Here is a 17,626-nt window from a genome sequence, read left to right as displayed (position 1 = left end):
AAGCGGGGGCATTTGCTTCCATAGTGTTCATAGCATTCAGATAGAGAACTACTAGAAGGGAACAAGGCAGATATCAAATAGCACAAGAAAAGAGGAGCCACAAGAAAAAACACCAATGCAGGCTTTTCAGTATTGTGGGCAAGGCAGCGTCTTTACTCACAAATGCCCTTTTATTTATTCTCTATACCAGGAATGAGCAACGTGTGATTCTCCAGATGGTGTTGCATGCTGATACTGTTGCAAACTGCTTAGAGTGTTTTTTTGTTAAGATAAAACATCAGTTGGGCCATGAGAACCCACATAAAATTGGTTTGGAGGCCCTCAAGCAAGTTAGCCTTCTTAGTCAATGCTAGGTAACAGCTCCTGTGTCTGGCACCTCTCTCTCTGGGGCTCTGGACCTGCCTAAACCTGCTGCTGGATTTCCACCAAGCCTCAGATGAAGACTGCTGGCTGAGGAACCACACTCAGCACATTGCTGGGCAATTTTTTAAAAATATGAGACAGCAGACAAAAAGCTTTCAGATGCAAGGAATGCCAAGCTTTAAAGAGTTCACAGTGCCCAAGTTTGGGTGTAGAAACTCAGAAATAGTCAAGTGAAGTTGGGATCTGAGCCAGAGCTCCACAGGCATATGAAGTGACAGGTCAAAGAACTTTAAGAGGGCAGGTGGAGCCTCCAACTGCGGAGACCGAGGTTCTAAAGCTAATTTTAATACATTGCACCTGCCAGTTGGAAGAGGAAATCCACTCCAATGATGAGGTGAAAGCATGACAGAAATGGATAATTAGGACAACATCAGCAACATACATGGCATTTACAGCAGTGGCAAAAAAGACAGGCACAACACAACAGCTACGTTTGTGTCCCAGGAATCTTACAATCTAAAATTTGGGAGTGGAGACCACAAGGTAGACTGAAAGAAACTGAAAGGGGGTGGGGGCAAGGAATGAATAAGACCAGTGATTTTTTAGTTTACTGCTTTTCTTAAGTCATCCCACCAAAAATACAGAGCAGCTTACAATCATAGAATCATAGAGTTGGAAGAGACCACAAGGGCCATCGAGTCCAACCCCCTGCCAAGCAGGAAACACCATCAGAGCACTCCTGACATATGGTTGTCAAGCCTCTGCTTAAAGACCTCCAAAGAAGGAGACTCCACCACACTCCTTGGCAGCAAATTCCACTGTCGAACAGCTCTTACTGTCAGGAAGTTCTTCCTAATGTTTAGGTGGAATCTTCTTTCTTGTAGTTTGGAACCATTGCTCCGTGTCCGCTTCTCTGGAGCAGCAGAAAACAACCTTTCTCCCTCCTCTATGTGACATCCTTTTATATATTTGAACATGGCTATCATATCACCCCTTAACCTCCTCTTCTCCAGGCTAAACATGCCCAGCTCCCTTAGCCGTTCTTCATAAGGCATTGTTTCCAGGCCTTTGACCATTTTGGTTACCCTCCTCTGGACACGTTCCAGTTTGTCAGTGTCCTTCTTGAACTGTGGTGCCCAGAACTGGACACAGTACTCCAGGTGAGGTCTGACCAGAGCAGAATAGAGTGGCACTATTACTTCCCTTGATCTAGATGCAATACTCCTATTGATGCAGCCCAGAATTGCATTGGCTTTTTTAGCTGCCGCATCACACTGTTGGCTCATGTCAAGTTTGTGGTCAACCAAGACTCCTAGATCCTTTTCACATGTACTGCTCTCAAGCCAGGTGTCACCCATCTTGTATTTGTGCCTCTCATTTTTTTTGCCCAAGTGCAATACTTTACATTTCTCCCTATTAAAATTCATCTTGTTTGTTTTGGCCCAGTTCTCTAATCTGTCAAGGTCGTTTTGAAGTGTGATCCTGTCCTCTGGGGTGTTAGTCACCCCTCCCAGTTTGGTGTCATCTGCAAATTTGATCAGGATGCCCTTGAGTCCAACATCCAAGTCGTTAATAAAGATGTTGAATAAGACCGGGCCCAAGACAGAACCCTGTGGCACCCCACTAGTCACTCTTCTCCAGGATGAAGAGGAACCATTGATGAGCACCCTTTGGGTTCGGTCAGTCAGCCAGTTACAAATCCACTGAGTGGTAGCATAGTCAAGACCGCATTTTACCAGCTTCTTTACAAGAATATCATGGGGCACCTTGTCAAATGCCTTGCTGAAATCAAGGTAGGCTACATCCACTGCGTTCCCTTCATCTACCAGGCTTGTAATTCTGTCAAAAAACGAGATCAGGTTAGTCTGACATGACTTATTTTTCAGAAATCCATGCTGACTATTGGTGATCACAGCATTCCTTTCTAGGTGCTCACAGACTGTTTGCTTAATGATCTGCTCCAGAATCTTCCCTGGTATTGATGTCAGACTGACTGGGCGGTAATTATTTGGGTCCTCTCTTTTCCCCTTTTTGAAAATAGGGACAACATTTGCCCTCTTCCAGTCTGCCGGGACTTCGCCTGTTCTCCAGGAATTCTCGAAGATGACTGCCAGTGGTTCTGAGATCACATCTGCCAGTTCTTTTAATACTCTTGGATGCAGTTCATCTGGCCCTGGAGACTTGAATACATCTAAACTAGCCAAGTATTCTTGTACTATCTCCTTAGTTATTCTGGGCTGTGTTTCCTCTGCTGAATCATTTGCTCCAAATTCTTCAGGTCGGGCATTGTTTTCTTTATTGGAGAAGACTGAGGCAAAGAAGGCATTGAGGAGTTCAGCCCTTTCTGTGTCCCGTTTGCATTACACCATCTTCTCCTCTGAGTGACCCCACGGTTTCTTTGTTCTTCCTTTTGCTACGAACATACCCATAAAAGCCTTTTTTGTTGCTTTTAACCTCTCTAGCAAGCCTGAGTTCATTCTGTGCTTTAGCTTTTCTGACTTTGTGTCTACACGTGCTGGCTATTTGTTTGAATTCCTCTTTGGTGGTTTCCCCCCTTTTCCATTTTTTGTACACATCCTTTTTTAATCTTAACTCAGTTAAAAGTTCTTTAGATAGCCACCCTGGCTTCTTTAGGCACCATCCATGTTTCCGTCTCATTGGTATTGCCTGAAGTTGTGCTTTTACTATCTCCCTCTTAAGAAACTCCCAGCCATCATGAACTCCCTTTCCTTTTACTGTATTACTGTCCATGGGATCTCACCCAGCACTTCCCTAAGTTTTATGATGTCGGCTTTCTTAAAGTCAAGAAATTGAGTCCTAGTATGCTTGGCTGCTCCTTTCTGCTGTATAGTAAACTTCAGAAGAGCATGATCACTCACGCCTAATGATCCTTCCACTTCTACCCCACTAACCAGGTCAACATTGGTTAGGACCAGATCTAAAATGGCTGTTCCTCTTGTTGCTTCTCCCACTTTCTGGACAACGAAGTTGTCTGCAAGGCCAGTGAGGAATCTGTTTGACCTTATGCTCTTGGCTGAGTTTGACATCCAACAAATATCCGGGTAATTGAAGTCCCCCATTACTACTATCTCCCTTCCTTTTGCATGCTTGGCCATCTGTTCCAGGAAGGCATCATCTATGTCCTCCGTTTGGCTTGGGGATCTATAGTAAACTCCCACAATGAGGTCCCTGTTATTCTTTTCTCCCTTAATTTTGACCCAAATGCTCTCACTTTGGCTTTGAGGTTCTAAATCTTGGATCTCTTCACAGGTATACACATCCCTGACATATAACGCCACTCCTCCTCCTTTCTTGTCTGGTCTGTTTCTCTGAAATAGATTGTATCCCTCCATTATTACATTCCAGTCGTGGGACTTATCCCACCAGGTTTCAGTGATGCCTATTATGTCACATTTAGTTTGCTGTACCAAGAGCTCAAGCTCATCTTGTTTATTTCCCATGCTTTGCGCATTAGTGTACATTGAAGTCCATTTATCATTCCCCCGTGTCTCTTATTTAAGGATTTTTTCCTCCCACCACTAGGTCTGCGTGCCAGCTGTTCACTTCCACTATTTTTCCCTCTCTCCCTGGGCCACGTCGTTCAACTGGGAGGATAGATGAGATGACAATTTGTGCATTTAATTGCTTCAATTTCCTGCCCAGAGCCCCATAGTCTCTTTTGATCTTCTGGAGGCTATTGCTTGCAGTGTCATTGGTTCCCACATGAACCAAGAGGAAGGGGTATTTGTCAGTGGGTTTTATGATTCCTTGCAGTCATTCAGTTACATCTTGGATCTTAGCCCCGGGGAGACAGCACACTTCCCAAGACATCTTGTCAGGCCCACAGATCACTGCTTCTGTTCCCCTCAGTGGGGAATCCCCTATCACCACTACACGCCTCCTCTTAGCTTTGGTCGGGGTTCTTCTGTGAGCTGTCCGTTCCAAGGTCGCCTGCACATTCCCTGAGGACTGACTTTGCTGCTCGTCTTCATATACCTGATCGACTGTAACGAGGGAGAGATCCTCAAATGGAGTCTGCTCTTCATCTTCCATGCTAGGGGAGAGGACCTCAAAGCGATTGTGTATTTCTAAACAATCAGAGCGAACCCTGGGACTCCTACTTCTTTGAGTCACGTTTCTCCATATATCTGGCTCCTGTGTTGGTGAACTAGCCTCCTTCTCGGGGGAGTCCCCTGTCTCCTCCTTGGTGGAGACGGTGTGCTCTGTTGCTTCCAAGAAGAGCTCCAGCTCTCTAATTCTTTGGAGCGTAGCTACACGTTCCTCCAGTTGCTGGACTTTGTCTTTTAAGAGGGCAATCAACATGCAATTGCTGCAGGTAAAGCTGCCTGCAACCTTTGGCAAGATGGCAAACATTGTGCAGGAACCGCAGGCGACTGCAGCTGTTCCCTCACTCTCCATCTTGAGAACATGTCGTTGGGGGTGGCTACAGCGGTCCTCCATCATAAGAAGCGTGCAGACAGGACAAATAACTCCCCCCCAAAAAAACCCTAGGTCTCCCCCAACAAACGTTTGAGACTAGCTCCCCTAAATCTAAAAGATGGATCAAACACAAATAAACACACACACGAGAAAACCCTTTTTGCTCCTTCTTCAGCTGCTGCCCTGCAAGCTCTGCAAACTTAAAATCCCTTATCTGGGAGAAAATCCACTACATTAAATAGGACTCACTTCTGAGTAGATATGGTAAAAACGACACTGTAAAGCCACAATTAAAGCCTCATACACTAACATAAAAATGAATAAACAGTAATAAAGCCAATTTTATTCTATGCAATTTGGGTCACCTAATTTTTTCTGTGACAAACAGTAAAACAGGCAAATTTAAAATCATGACTCAGCAAAACTATAAGTAACTAAAAGCCAGCAATAGATCAAATCCATCTGTAAAATAATAATAATAATTTAATTATAATTTATTATTTATACCCCACCCTCTGGCTGGGTATAGACAGACAAGATGGAAACTAAAACCCAGGCATAAAAGCTGAAGAACTGCCAAACTACTCTTATTTTGCAGAGACAATAATAAAATAGTATCGGCAATGTTACGAGATCTTCACCTGGTGCCAAAAATACAGTAAAGTAGGTGTCAGGTTAGCCTCTCTAGGGAGAGCACTCCAGGTAATGTGCGTGGTGGTAGTACGTGTGACTGCTGAATGCAGTTTCACACACGTTAGCTTGGTTTTAAGCTGGGGAAGCTACAGAAACACGTTGCAGAATATAATAATGACATTTTTATTATTTGTACCCTGCCTATCTAACTATATGAAGCCGCTGGGAGAGATCATCAGGGGGTTTGGGCTGGGTGTTCATCAATATGCGGATGATACCCAGCTCTACCTCTCTTTTAAATCAGAACCAGTGAAGGCGGTGAATGTCCTGTGTGAGTGCCTGGAGGTGGTTGGAGGATGGATGGCGGCTAACGGATTGAGGATGAATCCTGACAAGACAGAAGTACTGTTTTGCGGGGACAGGCAGGTGTGGAGGACTCCCTGGTTCTGAATGGAGTAACTGTGCCCCTGCAGGACTAGATACGCAGCCTAGGAGTCATTTTGGACTCAGTTATCCATGGAGGCGTGTGTTCAGGGCTGCTACTAGCTCCATCTGGTTCACAGGCTGAGACCCTACCTCCCCGCAGACTGTCTTACCAGAGTGGAACATGCTCTGGTTATCTCCCGCTTGGACTACTGCAAGGTGCTCTACGTGGGGCTACCTCTGAAGGTGACCCAGAAACTACAACTAATCCAGAATGCGGCAGCTAGACTTGTGGCTGGGAGTGGCTACCGAGGCCACATAACACCGGTCCTGAAAGACTTTCATTGGCTCATAGTACGTTTCTGAGCACAATTCAAGTATTGGTACTGACCTTCAAAGCTCTAAACAGCTCCAGCCCAGTATACCTGAAGAAGCGTCTCCACTCCCATCGTTCAGCCCAGTACAGTGCTGAGGGCCTTCTGGCAGTACCCTCACTACAAAATGTGAGGTTACAGGGAACCAGGCTGCACCCGCCCTGTGAAATGCCCTCCCATCAGATGTCAAGGAAATAAACAACTATCTGACTTTCAGAAGACATATGAAGGCAGCCCTGTTTAGGGAAGTTTTTAATGTCTGATGTTTGATCGCTTATTATTATTATTATTATCATTATCATCATCATCATCAATTCTGTTGGGCTGGAGAAACCCAGCCAGATGGATGGGGTTTAAATAATAACTTATTATTATTAATACTTCCAACAAATATAAAAGCATAATAAACATTACACATTAAAAGGCTTCCCTATACAGGGCTGCCTTCGGTGTGGGTGCCACTACCAAGAAGGCCCTATGCCTGGTTCTCTGTAACTTCGCTTCTCGCAGTGAGGGAACCACCAGAAGGCCCTCAGGAGATGGACCCCGGTGTCCGGGGTGGAGACACTCCTTCAGGTACACAAGGCTGAGGCTGTTTAGGGCTTTAAAGATCAGCAGCAAGAACTAATAAAGAGTAGAAAGGAGAGCATTTTTGTGAGACAGACAGCCTTACCCGGAAGCTGGAGTGGAGAAGTTCCACCATTCTGTCTGTCTCTGGCAAGTCCAGGCTGATTGCTTTACTCAGTTCTGAAAGTTAAGCACAATACCACTTAAAGTCCAATAACACTAGCCAGATAATTGATATTTCAATTGTGCATTTTTAACATATTTCAGTACTGTACAGTACATTAAATAGTTGCGTAATCAAAGCATACCTGATTGCTAAGCTGTAACCATTTGCCATCCACCACAATTTTATCGCGGGTGGCGCTGTGGGTAAAACCTCAGCGCCTAGGACTTGCCGATCGCATGGTTGGCGGTTCGAATCCCCGCAGCGGGGTGCGCCCCCGTTTCTTGAAACCAGCGCCTGCCAACCTAGCAGTTCGAAAGCACCCCTGGGTGCAAGTAGATAAATAGGGACCGCTTACTAGGTAAACGGCGTTTCCGTGTGCAGCTCTGGCTCGCCAGAGCAGCTTCGTCACGCTGGCCACGTGACCCGAAGTGTCTGTGGACAGCGCTGGCTCCCGGGCTCTAGAGTGAGATGAGCGCACAACCCTAGAGTCTGTCAAGACTGGCCCGTACGGGCAGGGGTACCTTTACCTTTACCTTTACCTTTACAATTTTATCAGACGTGGATATAGATTGTTTCTTCACATCAATAACACTACTACAGATATCTCATCTGGCTCCCCATTATGCCCAGCATTTGTGACTGACCTGGCCTGCAATCCTACACACACTTGCCTGGGAGTAAGACCCACTAATCACAGGGATACTTACTTCCAGACATGTATAATAGCATTGCACCATTAAGAGTAACACATATGCCTTTCCTTAACACAAATTAGAGAAATTGAATCATCTTCTGGACCAATGAGGAGGAGGCCTGAAAGAGATTTCCCACAATGGATTTCATCCTACCATTAACACAAGTCTCTACTAGTCCATGCAGGAAGTGCACTTTTTGGACATCACAGTGCATCCACAACCACCACCTTATTGAGAAACAAGCCACTTCCAGCTACCATCCAGAACACACTACAAGTGATAACCGATTAATGCCTGTCCAAAAGACTCACAATCACGTGCAGCACTGAACCCGGAAGTGACCGTAAACGTCACCAAAAATGTCATTAAAAGGGCGTAATGGGGCAGGGTAAGATGTATGTGTGTTCCACCAACGTGTGAGGTGACAGGGAACAGAATCCTCACACGAAATGGTCATCAACTGCACACAATCCACTATCTTCAGTCAAAACCTACAAAATATTATTTTTTTCTCCTGTTTTTCGGGAGGGGGGGCACACCTCCACAATATCATGGATTTTTAAGGAAAAACTACAATACTCATCTAGGAAGTAAATAAAGATCAACAATGGGCAGTGCGTCCCTATGAGTCACCTACAGTAGAAGCCCAAGTGCACCACTGCAAGCCAGATTTTCCTGAGATCAAATGAAACCATGATTTGAAGTGGTTGTGCCTTCTGGGGATCTGGTTTGTTAGGTATTGTTTGCAATAGCACACATGTAACATAAAACCATTATAAACACCAGGGAGGAGGAAGGGAAATCATTCCACAGAGGTCCGTGCTTCTGAGGTTGATTTCCAAATTGAAAATCATGGTTTGCAGAGAACAAGTGTTACATCTGTACCAGACCTGTGAGAGGTCTATATGTAGCTGAGCACATTAATTTTATCCAGAGAACAGAAAGGCCCTTTTTATGGAAGTACTGAGTCCAGTCAATGCAGGGTTGCATCTGTTCAGGGATAATACATTTAGCTGCTGCTGTAAGTAATGAATATTTTTTCTATAGTTCCATAGTGATCGCACTGGTTGATGATCTTCAGCAGGCTAGGAACAAAGGTGAAAGCTGTTTCCTAGTTCTGCTGGATCTCTCAGTGGCTGTTAACACCATCGACCATAACATCCTTCTGGACCATCTAGAGCAGTGTTTCCCAACCGGTGTTCCGCGGCACACTAGTGTGCCGCAAGACGTTGCCTGGTGTGCCGTGGGAGGGAGGCGGGCGAGTCCGGCGGCGAGAGGCAGGGCGGCGGCGGCGGCGGCGAGCACACGCGGGGCGGCGAGCGAGCTCCCTCCCAAATCCCATCGCCGCTCGCTTCGGCCGGCCGCCCCGTGCCGCCGCCCCAAGCCTCGCGCTCCTGCCGGGCGCGCAAGCCTTGCAGACACTCGCCCGAAGCACGGGGAGCCCTCCGGAGGGCTCCCTGTGCTTCGGGCAACAGGCTGCCGCCCCAAGCCTTGCGCGCTGGGCGGGAGCTCCTGCCGGGCGCGCAAGGCTTGCGGACAGCTTCCTGAAGCCTGGAGAGCAAGAGGGGTCAGTGCGCACCGATGCCTCTTGCTCTCCAGGCTTCAGCGAAAGCCTGCATTCGCCCCATAGGACGCACACACATTTCCCCTTTATTTTTGGAGGGGAAAAAGTGCGTCCTATGGGGCGAAAAAAACGGTACTTTCTTTGTGTTTATTTGATGCCTATTAAAGAGAGTTACTTTATATATAGTCAATATAGGCACAGAGTTAATTTTTTAAACATTTTCTAATGGTGGTGTGCCTCGAGATTTTTTTCATGAAACAAGTGTGCCTTTGCCCAAAAAAGGTTGGGAAACACTGATCTAGAGGAGCTGGGGGCACTGTTATACAATGGTATTATAGAATTATAGAATGCGGCAGCTAGACTGGTGACTGGGAGCGGCAGCCAAGACCATATAACACCGGTCCTGAAAGACCTACATTGGCTCCCAGTACGTTTCCAAGCACACTTCAAAGCGTTGGTGCTGCCCTTTGAAGCTCTAAACAGCCTTGGTCCAGTATACCTGAAGGAGCGTCTCCACCTCCATGATTCTGCCCAGATGCTGAGGTCCAGCTCCAAGGGCCTTCTAGCGGTTCCCTCACTGTGAGGAGCAAAGCTACAGGGAACCAGGCAGAGGGCATTCTCGGTAATGGCGCCTGCCCTGTGGAACGCCCTCCCATCAGATGTCAAAGAAATAAACAACTACCTGACATTCAGAAGACATCTGAAGGCAGCCCTGTTTATGAGTGACATTTTAATGTATTTTTAATCTTTGTTGGAAGCCGCCCAGAGTGACAGGGGGAGCCCAGCCAGATGGGAGGGGTACAAATAATATATTATTATTATTATTATTAACCTAGCCCCAGCTTAGTCGTGATATTATGCTGAAAACATACCAGAAACATCCATGTGAAGAGGAGGCAAAGACTTCCGGCGATTAGTGCCCAGCTTCAAACTGTAGCGATTCAAGGAATGACGCATGACTCGTGGGTTAGGGAGATGGCCAAAGGATTGGTTAAATGAAGTAGAAGCCTGTCCTGATCCAGGACCAAGATTCTGCAGAGGTCCTTTCTTAGGGCTGGGGCTGTGGGCATCCCCTTGGTTTTGACTGGGGCTTAGATTGCATTTTCTCTTGCCAATTTCTGCTAACACCTGAGTGCAACTGGCTCCTGGGTCACTCTGGATACCACAGCTGAATCTAATGTTATCTGGCTCAGAAGCACATGCTGCCTCCGTTTTCTCCTGACTGCACACATTTTCTAGAAAGAAGGGAAAAGAGGAAACACTAAACAAAAAACTTGAAATACTATGAAGTGCAGATCCAAGTATACACAATGGCAACAAAGTATACAATGGCAGTTGACATTTAAATTAATGCATGAATTTAATAAATGCATGAATTTATTTTGCATAACAAAGGGCTTGAAGGTGTCATAGGAATACACTGTGGATCCACCAGTTTGAATGATCAAGAGGGTGAAGAGGAGAACTTCGGCTACCTGAGAACAGCTTCTAAGCCAATCAGTGCCAAAGTTCATATTGTAGCACCATGGCATGTAATGTGTAGGCACACTAGTTCTAGTTCCTTCTTCCACAGGCACATCAAATTTATTACTTTCAACCTACCAGGGGCAGTGAAGGCAGCTCACAAGATAATACAATGCAAAGGCAACCCAATCAAAACTATGTATCAGATTTTAAAAGCCAAAACAACTTTTTCTAAAAATAGAATTGCAGGATCAGACCTACAGTTGTAAATTTCTGGGAGTACAAAAAGGGGTTTGCAAAAGGACTCTATGGAATGGCCAGGTGGGCCTCCCCAGGAAGATGGGAGGTTGGGGGGGGGGGAATCACTAAATGGTATCCCTGCTTGCTTAATAGTAACCTGTCAGATTACCATCCTGACAGCATTGTTGTCTGGTTTAGTGCTTTTAATTAATTCCAAAGAATCCCAGTTGAGGGAAGAGCCTTAACTGGGAAAGCAATGCTTATGAGCTGAAGCTGTACAAGTTTAAGGCAAACAATTTCAATCATCAATTTATTTGTTTTTATTTACTGATCTCCCCAATAAACTCAGTGGAGTTTATTCCAAGGTTGCAGAGGACTGCAACCTAAACTGCAAATTCAAGGGCAGTGAGATTCTAAGAAGTCCTATGGTGTATAGAGAGGATACAGATGGGAAGTATGAATTTGCTGCATAGATTCCAGCTTCTTACCTATTAGCAGAGTTTAGTTGGCATACTTTTGAGCTATCAAAATATTACATTTCCCCCTTCAATCACAATTTTATTTTTAAATAACTGGAAATGAACTGTTCAGTTTCTCCTGCCTCAGCAACAGAGCATCCATGCATACAGTAACCATGTAAAACAATTCAAAAACTATCAATTCCTTTACCTAATGTTGCAACATTTTTTCTATCTTCAAAGCCAGGCTGATTTTCTTTAGAAGAGTTCTAAACAAAAAATGAATATTTCTCATTACACGTTATCAGATTTTTTTTTTCTCCTCACAGGATTCTACAGGTTTTGCAATGATGTAATCTTGCAAGATTTATTATTTTCTTCCTAAATTTCAGCCCAACCTTCAATGCTCAATGTAATAACTTGTTAAATCATTTAAAGCCTAATCCTGCACACATTTTACATGGAAGCAGTCCCATCAAATTCAGTGTGTTGTATCCGATGACGTCCCATTAGTGCAAGGGCCTCCCTCCCTCTGAACAACATGACTTCCTTTCCTTGCATGCCCACAGCTCCAAAATCTTCTCCGGGGCAGGGGCAAAACAGAATGGGAGGGTGGGGAGAGGAGAGAGAGGTAAGTCCCATTGTGTAAAATGAAGTCCTTATGGGACAAATTCACTGGATACAACCCAGTAAAATTTGCACAGGATTAAAGCCTCAGATTATGGTTTACAAATGTGAAGGCAAACCCAAAAGCAACAATGATCCATCCACTGAAAAAAGCAAAAACCAATAACACAAAAAGCAGCTAATAATCCATACCTATGGAAAAAATAACCAATGCCTGGAGATTTAGGCAGCCATTGTGACAAGAAACTAGAAAAGAAACTAGAAACACAGTGTTTCAAACCGTGTTTATATTCCAGCATGGTTATAAATGCATCACATTCCCATTAAACTACATTCCGTATGTGATCCACATCTGGAACAAAAAGTGAGCATTTTAAAATTACCTCAAATAAGTTAAAAAAGAAAAGTAAGCCTACCCTTGAAGAAAAGATTAGAAATGCCTCCCTGCAACACTGTCCAAAATCAGTCGTGACCTCAAACATGATTAGTGCCCCAATTTCACATAATATACACATGTACCCAACTGCTCTGGAAGGTATTAGGACATGCTTTTTTTCAAAAAAGGGAAATGCATAGCCAGACCTGTCACTCGGGAAGTGTGCTGTCTCCCCGGGGCTAAGATCCAAGATGTAACTGAATGACTGCAAGGAATCATAAAACCCACTGACAAATACCCCTTCCTCTTGGTTCATGTGGGAACCAATGACACTGCAAGCAATAGCCTCCAGAAGATCAAAAGAGACTATGAGGCTCTGGGCAGGAAATTGAAGCAATTAAATGCACAAATTGTCATCTCATCTGTCCTCCCAGTTGAACGACGTGGCCCAGGGAGAGAGGGAAAAATAGTGGAAGTGAACAGCTGGCTTCGCAAATGGTGTAAACAGGAACGGTTTGGATTCTTAGATCACGGACTGCAGTTTCTTGAAGATGGACTTCTGGCAAGAGATGGGCTGCACCTCACAACGGTTGGGAGGAATATTTTTGCCAAAAATCTCAGAAACATCATCAGGAGGGCTTTAAACTGACTAATGTGGGGGAGGAAGACAGTGCTCCTGAAGGTAGGAGTCTATCAACTGATGAAGATGATCATCCAAATGTCATAGACCAAATGGAGCAAACAGCACGCAGACGTAGTGATGGGAGGAAAAAATCCTTAAATAAGAGACACGGGGGAAAGATTAATGGACTTCAATGTCTGTACACTAATGCGCAAAGCATGGGTAATAAACAAGATGAGCTTGAGCTCTTGGTACAGCAAACTAAATATGACACAATAGGCATCACTGAAACCTGGTGGGATAAGTCCCACGACTGGAATGTAATAATGGAGGGTTACAATCTATTTCAGAGAAACAGACCAGACAAGAAAGGAGGAGGAGTGGCGTTATATGTCAGGGATGTGTATACCTGTGAAGAGATCCAAGATTTAGAACCTCAAAGCCAAAGTGAGAGCATTTGGGTCAAAATTAAGGGAGAAAAGAATAACAGGGACCTCATTGTGGGAGTTTACTATAGATCCCCAAGCCAAACGGAGGACATAGATGATGCCTTCCTGGAACAGATGGCCAAGCATGCAAAAGGAAGGGAGATAGTAGTAATGGGGGACTTCAATTACCCGGATATTTGTTGGATGTCAAACTCAGCCAAGAGCATAAGGTCAAACAGATTCCTCACTGGCCTTGCAGACAACTTCGTTGTCCAGAAAGTGGGAGAAGCAACAAGAGGAACAGCCATTTTAGATCTGGTCCTAACCAATGTTGATGACCTGGTTAGTGGGGTAGAAGTGGAAGGATCATTAGGCGCGAGTGATCATGCTCTTCTGAAGTTTACTATACAGCGGAAAGGAGCAGCCAAGCATACTAGGACTCAATTTCTTGACTTTAAGAAAGCCGACATCATAAAACTTAGGGAAGTGCTGGGTGAGATCCCATGGACAGTAATACTAAAAGGAAAGGGAGTTCATGATGGCTGGGAGTTTGTTAAGAGGGAGATAGTAAAAGCACAACTTCAGGCAATACCAATGAGACGGAAACATGGACGGTGCCTAAAGAAGCCAGGGTGGCTATCTAAAGAACTTTTAACTGAGTTAAGATTAAAAAAGGATGTGTACAAAAAATGGAAAAGGGGGGAAACCACCAAAGAGGAATTCAAACAAATAGCCAGCACGTGTAGACACAAAGTCAGAAAAGCTAAAGCACAGAATGAACTCAGGCTTGCTAGAGAGGTTAAAAGCAACAAAAAAGGCTTTTATGGGTATGTTCGTAGCAAAAGGAAGAACAAAGAAACCGTGGGGTCACTCAGAGGAGAAGATGGTGTAATGCAAACGGGACACAGAAAGGGCTGAACTCCTCAATGCCTTCTTTGCCTCAGTCTTCTCCAATAAAGAAAACAATGCCCGACCTGAAGAATTTGGAGCAAATGATTCAGCAGAGGAAACACAGCCCAGAATAACTAAGGAGATAGTACAAGAATACTTGGCTAGTTTAGATGTATTCAAGTCTCCAGGGCCAGATGAACTGCATCCAAGAGTATTAAAAGAACTGGCAGATGTGATCTCAGAACCACTGGCAGTCATCTTCGAGAATTCCTGGAGAACAGGCGAAGTCCCGGCAGACTGGAAGAGGGCAAATGTTGTCCCTATTTTCAAAAAGGGGAAAAGAGAGGACCCAAATAATTACCGCCCAGTCAGTCTGACATCAATACCAGGGAAGATTCTGGAGCAGATCATTAAGCAAACAGTCTGTGAGCACCTAGAAAGGAATGCTGTGATCACCAATAGTCAGCATGGATTTCTGAAAAATAAGTCATGTCAGACTAACCTGATCTCGTTTTTTGACAGAATTACAAGCCTGGTAGATGAAGGGAACGCAGTGGATGTAGCCTACCTTGATTTCAGCAAGGCATTTGACAAGGTGCCCCATGATATTCTTGTAAAGAAGCTGGTAAAATGCGGTCTTGACTATGCTACCACTCAGTGGATTTGTAACTGGCTGACTGACCGAACCCAAAGGGTGCTCATCAATGGTTCCTCTTCATCCTGGAGAAGAGTGACTAGTGGGGTGCCACAGGGTTCTGTCTTGGGCCCGGTCTTATTCAACATCTTTATTAACAACTTGGATGATGGACTCAAGGGCATCCTGATCAAATTTGCAGATGACACCAAACTGGGAGGGGTGACTAACACCCCAGAGGACAGGATCACACTTCAAAACGACCTTGACAGATTAGAGAACTGGGCCAAAACAAACAAGATGAATTTTAATAGGGAGAAATGTAAAGTATTGCACTTGGGCAAAAAAAATGAGAGGCACAAATACAAGATGGGTGACACCTGGCTTGAGAGCAGTACATGTGAAAAGGATCTAGGAGTCTTGGTTGACCACAAACTTGACATGAGCCAACAGTGTGACGCGGCAGCTAAAAAAGCCAATGCAATTCTGGGCTGCATTAATAGGAGTATTGCATCTAGATCAAGGGAAGTAATAGTGCCACTCTATTCTGCTCTGGTCAGACCTCACCTGGAGTACTGTGTCCAGTTCTGGGCACCACAGTTCAAGAAGGACACTGACAAACTGGAACGTGTCCAGAGGAGGGTAACCAAAATGGTCAAAGGCCTGGAAACAATGCCTTATGAAGAACGGCTAAGGGAGCTGGGCATGTTTAGCCTGGAGAAGAGGAGGTTAAGGGGTGATATGATAGCCATGTTCAAATATATAAAAGGATGTCACATAGAGGAGGGAAAAAGGTTGTTTTCTGCTGCTCCAGAGAAGCGGACACGGAGCAATGGTTCCAAACTACAAGAAAGAAGATTCCACCTAAACATTAGGAAGAACTTCCTGACAGTAAGAGCTGTTCGACAGTGGAATTTGCTGCCAAGGAGTGTGGTGGAGTCTCCTTCTTTGGAGGTCTTTAAGCAGAGGCTTGACAACCATATGTCAGGAGTGCTCTGATGGTGTTTCCTGCTTGGCAGGGGGTTGGACTCGATGGCCCTTGTGGTCTCTTCCAACTCTATGATTCTATGATAGATATACTTCACACTAAACACCCCACTTTTCTGCTACAAAGAAATGGGCACAGTATTGTCTTTTTGTCATGTACAGATACTTATTTTATTAACTGGCTCTCACAGATTGGCCTATTATTATAGTAGAAATTGGACTGCCACCGTGTATGTTTTTAGCCTAGCTTAATGTCTTTTAACAGCTGCAGCAACTGAACAGGTGCAGCATTCTCAAAAATGCTGTGCCTGTTGGGTTTCCAATTTTCTTGCAACTATTTAAACGAAGAATTCATCAGGAAAGCAGGGTAGCAACCCTAAGTATGGAATGCTTGGAATTTGTTATTGCAGCATTTTTATGCACTTTATAGCTGGTAAAGAACACTTGTGTTACCTGTTGGGTGATGCCCTTTGGAAGACTGTCTTCTTTACTGAAAAGTTCAACAACAACAAAAATTAAGCCTTGGGCTTCTACCCCATTGCTCCAATACCTCATGCACTGCACCTTGCATTTCTCCCACACCACATTCTGCTCCCACAACTAGGACCAACTCACCTTCTACTTAACTTTTGCAAAGCACCTACCTGTTACACACCTGTGTTATCATTAGCATTTCCTGTAGTAAATTTTATTTATTTTTAATTATTCAACCCCATTCTTCCCCTCCAAAAGGATGGTCAACACCTTATAAAGCCAAGGAAACAAAAAAAAAAAAACCAGCAGCAATGCAACCCCTGAGGTTGGTTGGTCTCCAGGAGGGAGCGACCCTTTCCCTCTGCAATTCCTTACCAGTAGCAGTTCCGCAGGAATCATCCCCTTGAAAAGGTTTTTACAATATGGGTGGTTTTTGTTTTTCTTTTTTTAAAAAATCCAATCAGTATTTACTGATGCTTTTATTTTGCTTTTAAGGCTACTGCTGTTGTTTTATTATTTGTGTTGTAGCCCATCTTGCTATACAATATATCTATGAAAGTGTAGGTTTTATCTACATTTGTATCTACACAAACAGAATTAAAAACAGCATCAGGAAAAGCAAGAACACCAAGAGCAGCGCTCGCAATCGAGGCCCCAGGCAGCAACAGAAACAAACCCTTGCTTAAAATGGAACATTTTCCAAATAAAGAGGGCCATAACCAGCTTCACTCAGAACAGCAGCGGCAAGTACAGAATGGCGCCCCGCCCGTTTCTCTGCTTCGCCTGCCTACTTGGGCGCCTCCCTCGGCATCGCTCCGGGTTGGGCTGGATGACCTTCTGCGCGGCGGGCTTTGCCCCGAGAGGCCACGGCCTTCGCCGCCGGGGGATTGACTCCGTCGAACAGCGCCCCGCCCCCGCCGCCCAAAAGACCGAGGCGCGGATGCCGCCCCCGGCCGGGCTCCCTCTCGCTGCCCTCCGTCACCTGCCGGGACGAGGCGCCGCCGCCGCCATTTCGACGTCGCGGCTGCCGCCAGAATCAAACTAGCCCGCCGCCACGGGCATGCGCGCCGGCGCCCCACCCGCCCTCGGCCCCAGAGCCTTCTGGGAAGGTGCTGTTGGCTTACCCCGACGCATGCGCGTCTTCCTCTTCCCCGCCCCCTCGGGCGCGGTTGGGAGCCGTAGAGCTAGAAAGGCGCGAGA

General features: G+C 45.3%; 1 protein-coding gene across 2 annotated transcripts in view; it reads right to left on the bottom strand.

The window, feature by feature from the left end:
- The window catches only part of DSN1 (DSN1 component of MIS12 kinetochore complex), a 31,662-nt gene extending 14,138 nt beyond the window's left edge, over positions 1–17,524 (bottom strand). Inside the window, exons 1-5 of one of the 2 annotated variants that reach the window (XM_081851788.1) lie at positions 17,409–17,524; positions 16,406–16,442; positions 11,599–11,656; positions 10,098–10,460; positions 6,907–6,980 (exon numbers count right to left, since the gene is read on the bottom strand). In XM_081851788.1, coding sequence (XP_081707914.1) covers positions 6,907–6,980; positions 10,098–10,460; positions 11,599–11,656; positions 16,406–16,442; positions 17,409–17,437 — 561 coding nt within the window. In that variant the 5' untranslated portion in view covers positions 17,438–17,524. Of the gene's footprint in view, positions 1–6,906; positions 6,981–10,097; positions 10,461–11,598; positions 11,657–16,405; positions 16,443–17,102; positions 17,138–17,408 lie in introns of those variants that run through there. The other variant, XM_081851787.1, reaches the window with a different exon arrangement.
- Between the last annotated feature and the right edge of the window lie 102 nt (positions 17,525–17,626).

The sequence above is a fragment of the Podarcis erhardii genome (assembly GCF_964252035.2).
Source record: "Podarcis erhardii genome assembly, chromosome: 2".
Taxonomy (NCBI): Eukaryota; Metazoa; Chordata; class Lepidosauria; order Squamata; family Lacertidae; genus Podarcis; species Podarcis erhardii.
The sequence above is the reverse complement of the archived record's forward strand: the minus strand, read 5'-3'. Positions and strand labels throughout refer to the sequence as shown.